Raw genomic sequence first — 10859 nt, forward strand, 5'->3', positions numbered from 1 at the left:
CCGCCCCCGAGCCCTCCGTTGTCGTCCCCGGGTGCCGGCCGCTCCCCGTCGAGCCCCACGCAGCGCGTCCCAGCCCTCGGCAGGCTGCGGGAGGCTTCCCGAGGCAGCACAGCCACCAGGGACCTGTTCCCCCCCCCCCCCCCAGCCAGTCGGACCCTCTGAGCACCATTGGAAAGAAAGCGACAGAATTACGGTACGCTCCTGCAATCGTGTCCTTTAATAGGAAGCGCTGTTTGACTCTACCTCGTGCTTCCGAAGCAAACAAACGTCTGTGTTCCAAAAATATACGGTGGGCACGTACTCTGTGGCTATAGGTACAAACATTTACAAAGAAAGGGACAGGCTGGAGTGGACTCGCTGGGAAATCGTATGGCTTTCCTTCCGGCCCTCTCGCACGCAGCGAGACCGGCTGGCCTCACCTGCGCCGGACGGCCAGGGGCTGCACTATCGGCAAGCGGAACAAGCGTGGTGATGACGTGAAACACTGCGGGTCAAAAAGGTTTCCACCCGCTCCAGTTTGTTGCCTTTTCCCACCCACTCTTTTCACCCAGGCCGTCTGCCTTTGTATCTGCATCCCGCGTTCAAAGCAACTGCAACCTACCCGTCTAGAGTCTGCTCTACTCCCGAGGGGCTGAGCCCGCACGCAGGCATCGCCCCCAGCTTTCGATCAAAGAGGAAAATGTGGTTCCCGAGACATCTGGTTTCCTCTGCGAGGCTTCCTCAAACTAAGGGAAACTGGTTACCTCCCGCAGCCGTGGCACCTAGCGAATAGGCCTGTACGGGAACGTCATTCCTGGTATGAACGTTTGCACGGGGTGAGCCGGGAGCGCCGGGTGAGCCGGGTGCGCAGGTAGCGCGGGGTGCGCGGCGTGCGCGGGATAGCCCAGAGGAGGAGTATGGATATGAGGGTAAAATCCTGGCGGCAGAGCACCGTGGGTTGGTTGCTGTACGGGACCTGAAATCACCAGCTGGAGCAGGCTGTGGAAGGAAATTCAGATAGTCGAGTTATTATCAGAAGGCTTTTGGAGAGGCTCTCCCCTGCCCACAAGGGCTCTGCAGACAATTCATCATCAACGTGCAGCACCGCTTGCAAGCAAGAGGACACTGGTTATGCTCTTCACAGCTTCCAGCAGATGCTTTTCTCTTTTTTTCTTCCCTTTTTAAATCTGGTTGCACTTTGCAGAGAGGTACTGCTCAGTGACTGACAGCTCGGAGGACTCCCTGGCAGGTCTGGCAGGACGCAGGAAGCTCTGGGGCCATCTACCTCAAGGACCGATGCTCTGAGAACTATCTGTCTGGGCACACAACAAACCTTCCAACCCCCCCGACTTCGACTTCCACCTTCCTTCCCAGGGCCAGGGCAGAATTTGCTGCTGGTCAGGATCCCGTGTGGAAAGCCCAGGTCTCCACGCACCTCGTGCCTCAGCAATGGCCCTGGCCGCTCACACTGGAGGAAGCGGAAGGAGTGGGAGTTCACCGTGCACACCATGTTTCTGATCATGCAGAAATTCAGGTTTTGAGAGACCTGGTGGTTTAAACCACTCTTCATTTGTGGCCGTATCAACATTTTGTACTTCTTCATTAGGAACTTGATCAAAACAGGTATTTAAAAACATAGAAACAAAAGCAGGAGCCACAGAGTGATGAAGATAAGTCTCCGTTCTCAGGTAGGTGTCTGCTGAGTATTTTTCCCCTTTAAAGTTTCTTTTTAAGCCACTATACATTCCTTTTTATGCTCATTTTTACTTTGTGACTATTCTTCATTCAAGTGGGCCTCACTTTCTGCTGAAGGTGTTTTATTAAAAAAAAAAAAAACTGCTTCTATCAGAAATGAGATCTGTCGGTTTCTCTAAAGGCAACAAGGCTGCTTTTGAGTAACATTCCTTATTCTCTAACCCTCACGTGTTAACAGAACGTGAAACATCAGGTTGGGAGCAGCTTCTCACAACATGGGCGTCATCTGGCTTTCATGAGAGGAGATTCTACTTGTGAGCGTTTTTCAGCTACTCCTAAGAAAAGATCCGAAACCAGCTAAGGGTTAAGAGGTGAGAAACAAAGTGCAGTTAAGCTTAGGCTCAGGTAAAATCAGTGCGGAGCTGGGGATGAGACAGGTTCCACACTGTAATTTCATTTTTCCTGTCTATTTGTTCTGACAGAGGCTGGGCAAGATCATCTGTATGGTTAGAATCACTGAAGTCTCGTCGAGACGAGAGTCCAGCTTGCAAGGGAAAAATAAACCATGACCTTTATCCTCACTGAATAAAGTGTCTGAATAAAGGCCAACTTCCAGGAAGTAAACACAATTTTTTAGAGGAGATTTCGTCTCAACAGCCCTCAAGTATGCATCTTGGAATGTGTGTAAAACAAACACAGCTAGAGAAAGATCTCTTACTTGTTATGCGGTAGCCTGGAGCACACAGTTCTCAAGTCATCTGAAAGAGAACACAAGACGTAACAATAAGGGTAAAGCAGCAATTAGAGCAATTTTCCCCTCCACTCTCCTTTCTAAGAAGGTCAGATTACTGAAAAGACTCCAGTGATCCACAGATCCAGAATCCCGTTCTCAAGCCAATAACCTTCCTAGAAGAGATGTTTCTCCGTCTCACCAATCTTACCCCGATTTTTTGCTGGGATTACCTCAGCTTTTCGCACTTCACTATCCACTGTATGTTCTGCATTTAACCTACGCGACCACGTGGCAAACACAGCCTCGTTTCAAGGCAGACCAAGCATCAGTACAGGATGTGCAGCAGGCAAAGCGCAGCCCTGCCCAGCTCCGCACTCCCTAACTGCGCCCGCTGCCGTTCCCAACACGGAGCTGCCGCCAAGGGAGAGGACAGGTCCCAGCTCCCTGCGCTTACAGCCACCGCTTCCTCTGCCCTGGGACACCCGAGATGCTGCAGGCCTCCCAACACAACGAAAGAGCTGACTATCAGCAAAACATCCAAGCGATCTAGCCACACGAACACAGGCCTATCAATAAGTAACTAAGTTAATGCGAGGTGTGACGCTGCTCAGTGAATATGGCATTTATGATGGCAAACGGATCGGGGCAAAGGCAAAACGCGTCAAAACGTACCCCCAAAACACTGAATTAACTGGTGTTTCGGCGGCAGCTTATACTGAATTACCTCACCTTCCACTTAGACAGTAAAAGCAAGCGCTCAGAAAGTGCCAAGTGGATCGCTAGGGAGCAGCAGAGCTGAAAATAGCCGTTTACTCAGAAGACTCCACTTTTTTGCCTTTTCTTACTACACCCAACATTACTCTCCAAAAGGCTAGGAAGAACAACACTGAGATGTGACACGATAGCACCGCTTCAGCCAGGGCCAAAGCCTCAGGCACCTGCTTTGGCAGGGCTGTTCTCCACGGCTGGGAGCCTGGGCTGAACGTCCGGGCTCTCAGGGATCTCTAGGCTCTCTCATTGCACCAAGAAGCCATCGCCTGTTTTCAACGCCATTCCAAGAAAACAGTACGTCTGGGTGGCTCTGGGTTGTACTGAGGCACTTCCTTTTTTTTTTTTTTTTCTCCTGTCTCCACAGGTCCTTCAGACAGAACTGTTGCTGGAAACAGGAAAGACAGATGAAAGCCACGTTAGGCTTCTTTAATAAGTTCAAGACAGACCATAATACAGTCTTATTACAGGACAACTGAAGGCCCAGAAGCTCCAGATAAAGTTTTTGGTTGCTTTTCTAATTTCTTGTCTAACGCACGTACCTCACGGTCTATCTATTTCATGGTCTCTCCTCCAGCAGGCAAACTCAGAGAAGACAAACTGAAAAGCAATTTAACGGTGCTTTTTAGATAGCGATAAGCAATTCCTGGCCCCAGACTGCTTAGGAGGAACACGGCTGTCCTGGAAAGCAACTTGAGGCAGACAGGAGCAAGCTCTGCTCATGCTCTCAGCTAGAGCAAGCAGCAGTCACAAACGCAGAGCCAACACTCTGCCTCATCGCCCTGGTGCAGAAGCGACACTTGACAGACATTCGCGCAGCACTGCGGGGCTTGGCATCAGTCGAGGATTTCAGAGTGACCAGGCTTACACTGCTCTGCTGAACGCCTTTATCTAAACTAGACATTTCAGTCAGTCCCAGGCTTCCACCACAAGAAATGCTTTCAGTACTTTCTTCCTACCGTAAATACTACGATATACACGTGACTCGACTCCCGGAGCCAGTTATGAGCTAGCCCAGACAGTTTTAACAAGCAGAAACGCAGACTGAGCACACCTAACAGTGCGCCGGGGCTTACGTATCACAACAGTTCTCTGCTGCCTCTGCTTTCAGGGCAGAACTCTGCCCCGGGCAGCCCAGCACAGCGCTGCTGGAGGCCTGCACCACGCAAGGCAACTCGGAGCGGACTCCTCTGGCTCCTGGGCATCACCTTTCACGTTTCAAAGCCAGTTTGAAAAGCTGGCAGAAAAAGAAATTAAGCTTCTAGTGTGCACGCTGGGACAAGTGCCGTGGTCCCACATGACACATCTGCCCTCTGCTCCCCAGTGGCTGGTCCTGGAATTGTTTTCCAAGGCAGGGAGAGTTCAGGAGAGGATGCAAGGCCCTCGCAAACAGCCACAGCAGGCACCCGCGGATCAGGCCAGCTGGGAGCCACTGCAGCTCACAACCAGGTAACTGCTGTTACATCTGATGTACTGAGGATCAGAGCAGGCAACGCGACCTTTCTCTCTTTGTGTTCTGATACCAACTACACGGCTCACGCTCGTGTGGGGGCTCTGAACATGCTCAATTTGTCCTCAAGCCAGACACCCAGATTTAACCAGCATCCTGCACGCTAGGTAGAGGATCAATTCTCCAGGTCTGCAAGGCAACAGACAGGTTAATTACATCAATTATTTTTATTTTTTTTTTTACTTACTCCCCATCTTGTTATTCTTCTTAAACAATTTCCTGCACCGCGCTCGAACATTCTTTCCTACAAGCAGCTAGCTGCTACTGCTGCTAAGAATGTGCTGATCTTGGCTCCCTCCACCCCAAAATTCCCTACCATGACCCCCACATGTTGAAAGAAAAGAATCCGACAGCAGGGTCTTTGGCAGCCCCCTCGACAACTTACCTCGAGTGCACAGGAGCGCTCCTGATGCCATGGCCACTTGCAAAGCCTGAGCCAGCCTGTCCAGGGCCAGTTCAATCTCTTTGGATGCATTGAGAGGATTGAGTTCATCAGACAGCCTGTTAATTTCCTCAACAAGCGGAACCACGTGATCAAAAGGTACCAGCCCCAGGCGCCCGTAGAGGTTCTTCTCTGTTAAGTGCCCCTGAAGCATCATAAGAACCTGCAGGACGGTCAGATGCAGTTTTGAATACAGCTGATGGCAATCTCCATCGTCCCCTTCAGTCGAGTCCTTGGCGATCTTGGTGGGGGGGTGTCCATTTGAGAGCGAGGCTTTCTGCTTCCTTTTATAAGCCAAGGGGGCCTTCACGCACCAGCGGATCAGCCCAGTCAGCGGGGTGAGCTCTAAAAACCCTATTGGCAGGTTGGCTGCAATAGGAGTGTTTAGGAAGGTGATAAGGATCAAGCGGGGGTCTTCGAAGATCCAGGAAACAATCAGCTCGAGCAGTTCTGAGGGAGGGATGAGATCATCTGGAGACAGGAAAGATATTGCTTGGTAAGCACAGCCTTGCACTGAAGCACGGGACAGCACTCGTACTAATCTCTCCCACACGCACTTCCTGCAGTGTCACAATTACGATTTGAGAACCTCCCCAAGTCTACTGTTTTGTGGGTTTTGGTTTTTTTTTTTAAAGAACAAAAACAAAACACAAAGGAAGATGCTCTTTTGTCCCTGGGAGATGCAACCACATTCCTGTCAACTTCAGCTTCTCCACCTATTTTGAAAACACCTCCAAATGCCAATGTTTAACCCCTTTCACAGCAAAGCTCTTTTTTTTTTTTTCCTTTTTCTCCCACCTGTCTTCTGCTCACTCTCTTTCTAAACTTGGTCTCCATTCACCCCTCGCCACAGGAAGCACGATGGGAGAGAAGACAAGAAAAACTCTTTGGCACCTCCTTCTCCTCACCCCAACCGTTCAACTAATTCCCTTTCTGACTTACCTAAACACGCTTCTCTCGTGGAAAAACTTAAAACAACACTACCACACAATAGGTAAAGGATTTTAAGATTACATAGCTTCAACTGAGAAGCGAAAGGTGGTCACGAGTTGAAGCTCGATTACAGACAACAGAAACATTCACGGTGATTGCGCGTCACCCTGTCACAGCGGCAGGATGCTGGACCGAGTGATGTGCTCTCGGTGCAAGTTGACTCAGCACTGAACTATCTCATCAGGTCTCGGCTGAAAATGACGTATAGGACAAATCATTTGAACTACCAAATTACTAATAAGCCCCAGATACAGAATTGGTACTTCCTAGCTTCCGAGACTTCTGGGTATCATACAGGCTGTTGTGCTGTTGGTGCAATCAAACCTTGTCACCATAACGTGGTGGAGACTGCCCAGTTACAGACTACTCTTTGAAAAATAAGCTTCCTTTTCTTTTATCACCTCAGATAAATAAAGGTAAAGAAAAAGAAAAAACATACTTCCTGTAACTATTTTCTTTCTGATAGGTCTTTTAAAGTTGGATGAGACTTCACGTGGCTGCATAAAATAAAATACCGAGGAATAACACACTGCAAGCTCTACCAAATACTCAAAAAAAAACAAGTCTAAGCCTGCACACCTCTCTTTCACTAATGCCAAGCTGTTTATCTGGAGAAGACTGAAAAATACCTCCTTTATCCACAACAAATAGTATTTGCTTTTTTTGGATGATACGTGATGTTGGCATTTATCGTGTGGTTGTCCGTTGGCCTATCACAAGTTCTCTCTCTCACTGACTAAGCTAAATCAATCTTATTTTAGTCATATGAATGTTTCCAGTCTCTGAGCAACATCAATATGAGATGGGTGGTATCAATAGGTCAGGCACACACACGCTTGAAGAGCACTGGAAGCAGGCTGTCAATTCTGTTTCTTACCACTGCTCAACAGAAACCCTGCTCCAGCCTGCGAACGCCCAGAATCTGTGCCTTCCCCCTTTTTGGAAGGAACTAGGTTAACAGCCAGGCCCGAGCCTATCTGCTGGATAGCTGACGCAACGAGGAGGAAAAGCTGCCCAGGTGGGTCAGCCTTCGCTCCTAGCGCTGCTCAATCAGTGAGGTCCCCCTGTCCTCTGCCCTGTGCGGAGGACGCTGCCCGTTGCGTCAGGCGTTACTTGGCTGCTTCCCTATCAGAGACTCTCCCTTCAGCCACCCAGTGGTCGCTTTGTTCTCACCCCAGTGACAGATGTCACATCCCCATCACACCCCTGAGCTGCTGCCGGCAGTAATTCTCTCCTAACAAGCGTCTTTAGAATTTAAGTCGTTAATTTGCTTGCAACAGTTAATCTGTGTTGCATTACACCACACCTCCTTGTAAGACAGCCTAGAAATATTTACCTGAAGAGAGGTCGTAGAGAGCTGTGACTGCCGTAATGAACTGGCAGCAGAAGCGAGGACTGGCACTGAAGATTTGTTTCAGCGTCTGGATGGACCCCGGCACCAAGTTGCAGTAGTCGTCCACCAAGGCTCGGGCTAGCCTCACGCAGTAGACGGCGGGGGTTCGCTGCGGGGATGAGAGCAGACCGTGAGACGCGGCCTAAAGCAGAGCACGGGAAGTCCCACAGAGGTGACTTTAAAGTCCACTTTGCCCAAACACTGTGCCCGCCCACGTCACCCAGCCACTTTGCTGTTTCCACGTTCGTGTTTCCACTTTCCCCAAAACGAAAGCGCTCTTGTGCTCTCGCTCTCTCTCTGCGTGTAAAAGAACCACTCACAGACAAGAATAATACTACTATTTCAGGATATTAAAATAGATGGTGATATTTCATGTTTACAATACCCATAATTTACAAATAAAACCTCTTATATCAACATTCTCACTCAGAAGAAGAACTTTTTACTAGCTCAGCAACAAAGTGCTGTAGTTCGACTACTTCAGCAGCAGAACAACTGGCTCAGTAACCTACCAGTTACGCCTGACATTTTTAACGTGGAAAATTCTGTGCAACCCTCATGTCACTTAAGAGCTGCATTCTTCAAAACAAACGAACAAACCCCTGTACCTGTCTCTGCTACCCAGGGCACATCCCCTCCTCCTTCACCAAGGCTCAACAGACGGGAAGAACAAAGACACCACAGAAGCAGTAACAGCCTCCCTTCCACCACCCTTCTCTCTCAGCGCAGTCTTTCTGCTCTCCCCCTCTCTATAAACAGGCGACTTCTGCACCTCCCACGGGGGCAGCAGGAACAAAGAGGCGCTTCTGACGGTCTGCAGTGGGGAATTTCAGTAGGGAAGGAGGGGACATCCTTCACAGGGGCATAAGAGATCCCTGAGGTACTGCACCCACAGAAGACAGACACAGGCACTTCTGATACAAATCTCAAGAGCCAGATTCGCCTCTTTTGCCATGCCAGAACTTGCACGTTGGGCACAGCTTATCTCCCAAACTCCAGTCTGCTCCTTTATGCAATGTGACCGTGAACTGCCATTGTCCTCTTCCCAGCACTGGTCAAACCCTCCACTGACCCCTTCCGACTCGCTGGAGGGGAGGGGGATAAGTGCCAAAGAAAATCAACGCTTTCACTGACGGTAAAGAAAAAAAAAAAATTCTTTGGCCAGTGCAGCACATAAACAGGTCAGCAAAAGCTCTACCCTGTGCTGGAGCAAAGGAACGGACACGAGCACGGACGTGGTGTGAACGCAGCTGCAGCAGGCAGCTGTTGCGTCAGCTAAAAGTGCCACGGATGAGCAGCTGACTGCAACCAGCTGCCACCAGCCATTAGGTGGCACGAAGCACACCCGCTACCCGTGGTGGCACACTCCCTCCTTCCTTCCCAGAGTCTGCCTTGCCCGCACAGGAACTGCACCTGCAGCCAGAAGGCAGCACATTCCAGAACAGGAACTCTGCACACGGCCACTGCCATGGACACCAGTTTCCCCAGTAAAGCCATCCTGTTGTCGTCCGCTTTGTTCCCTTGAGGGCTGAAGAGAGACGAGAAAATGAGCTGCCGAACCGAATCCTTGGTTTGCTCTTGGAAATAATTGCACATGATCTCGAGGAGCTGGAGTTCCTGGAGCGAGTTCAGTCTCTGAAAGAAAACAAAAGCAAAGACGCAAAATATACCGGGGCTCTTGGAGAACGGGGAGCTGCTGTGGTGGAAGGCAGGACGGCGGAGGCCGGGAGCTCCCCCCGGGCAATACGCACTCACCGTCGCTGCCTCCCCTCGCGCACCCCCGCGCTAACCACACCGACCGGCCGCGGGCCGGCCCCAAGCACCCCCCCCCGGGGCGGCCCGCCCTGAGCTGGGCCACCCCCGCCCGCGCCCCCGGGGTGGAAACGACGTCCCGAGGGGCCTCGGCCGAGCCCCCCCGCCCCCTCCCCGGCCCGGCCGGCTCCCCCGGCCCACCTTGGGCGGGACGCCGCGCTCCTTGGGGACCTGGAAGAGGAACTCCTCGAGGAGCTCGGCGGGGCCCTTGTCGACGAGGGGGGGCAGCGGCGCGCTCTGCAGCTGGCTGCTGAAGTAGATGTCGAGGTGGTACAGCACCTCCTTGGCGGCGCTCAGCGCGTCCCGCCGCAGCAGCGAGTGACGGATGTCGCTCATGGCGGCCGGCGCGGCCCGGTGCGGCCCGGCTCGGCCCGGCTCGGTGCGGCCTCCCTCGGCGCGGAGCGGGCGGGCGCTACGGCACCGCGCGGCGGCCAAAAGAGGCCGAACGCGGCCGCCCTCCGGTGGCTGGGGGTGGGGGGGCGGGAGGGGACTGCTGGCCCCGAGGAGGCCTCGGGGGGGGGGTCCCGGAGGTCCCGGCTGCCGGCAGCGGGCACGGCACCGTGGGAGGGCGGCCAGCTGCGGCTGGAGGCCGGGAGCGGGGCAAGGCCGCCGGGGAGGGCAGGGCCGAGGGGGCGGTGACAGCCCCGGAGCCGGCCGAGGGCCCCCCGCCTCCGCCAGGCGGGGCCGCCCCCGGGGACCTGTGCGGGACGGCGGCCGGGGGGGCGCGGTGCCTGCGGGCGGCCCGTGCCGTGCTGCCCCCCTCACGGTAACCCGGCACCTCCCGGCGCTGAGCGCGCACCCCGTGCCCTCGGGAGCGGAGCCGGTTCTGGCCCCTGGGGCCACCGCTGGGCCCCAGCACCCCGCCACCGGGACAGGGCCGGTGCTGCGGGGAGGGTTCGGGGACGGGGAGCCAGCAGCGGGCAGGTGCCGGAGGCAGGGAACGCTCTCGCCTCGCTCCCTCGCCTCGTTTATGGGGACTCCCAGCTCTGCTGTCCTCGCGTCCGATGGGCAAAGCTGCCCGCGGGGACGTGGGGCGGCCCAGAGCCGCTCCTGCTGCCCGCAGCCCCGCTGCGGGTCATGGATGGACTCGGCCATGGCCCGCATGCCCCAGGCCAGCTCGTCGAAACGTCGGGCAAGGTGTGGTGTTGGTCAAATAAACGCATTTTCAGACAAACCCCAAAAGGCCGTGCCTGATGAGGTCTTTCTCCTCCAGCAGTAGTCGTGGCGAGAGCGGCCCCGTGCCCTCCACTTCAGAGTTGGCATTACCCACGCGGGGTTTATTTACACCTTGGAGATCTTTGTCAGCGTTTTTTATCGATTCAGACCTATTCTTGGCCTTTCTCTGGACTTGTGGCTGGAGATACCGGTGCTGGCACCGACTGAAAGAGCTGTTTTTTTATTTTCCACTGAAGAGACCTTTGTTTCTGCGAAAAAATGCCATATAGAGCCTGAGGCCTTGCACACTTATTGGCTGGGCGACTCTTTGGCAAAGCGCATGTCCTCCCCATAAATGCAGGTGCAGCTCTTCCTTCCC

At 53.3% G+C, this 10859-nt stretch overlaps 1 protein-coding gene across 1 annotated transcript; it reads right to left on the minus strand.

The window, feature by feature from the left end:
• Positions 1-201: 201 nt before the first annotated feature.
• On the minus strand, positions 202-9911 carry C15H7orf26 (chromosome 15 C7orf26 homolog). Its single transcript, XM_040575332.1, has 6 exons — positions 9467-9911; positions 8927-9148; positions 7457-7622; positions 5071-5598; positions 2393-2432; positions 202-978 (listed from the first exon to the last, which is right to left on the minus strand). The coding sequence occupies exons 1-6, from the start codon at positions 9659-9661 to the stop codon at positions 762-764; spliced, it is 1368 nt and encodes a 455-aa protein (XP_040431266.1). The 5' UTR covers positions 9662-9911; the 3' UTR covers positions 202-761.
• Between the last annotated feature and the right edge of the window lie 948 nt (positions 9912-10859).

This window comes from Cygnus olor, chromosome 15 (genome assembly GCF_009769625.2).
Source record: "Cygnus olor isolate bCygOlo1 chromosome 15, bCygOlo1.pri.v2, whole genome shotgun sequence".
In the NCBI taxonomy this organism is placed as follows: domain Eukaryota; kingdom Metazoa; phylum Chordata; class Aves; order Anseriformes; family Anatidae; genus Cygnus; species Cygnus olor.

Bases quoted from the DNA above. Each gene is read 5' to 3' on its own strand.
- C15H7orf26 (XM_040575332.1), bottom strand. From the start codon at position 9,661: ATGAGCGACATCCGTCACTCGCTGCTGCGGCGGGACGCGCTGAGCGCC. The intron at 5,599-7,456 runs GTAAATATTTCT...TCCTGTCTCCAG, and splicing joins TCTCTACGACCTCTCTTCAG to ATGATCTCATCCCTCCCTCA. The intron at 979-2,392 runs GTAAGAGATCTT...TTCCTTCCACAG, and splicing joins TCCAGGCTACCGCATAACAA to CCTGCTCCAGCTGGTGATTT.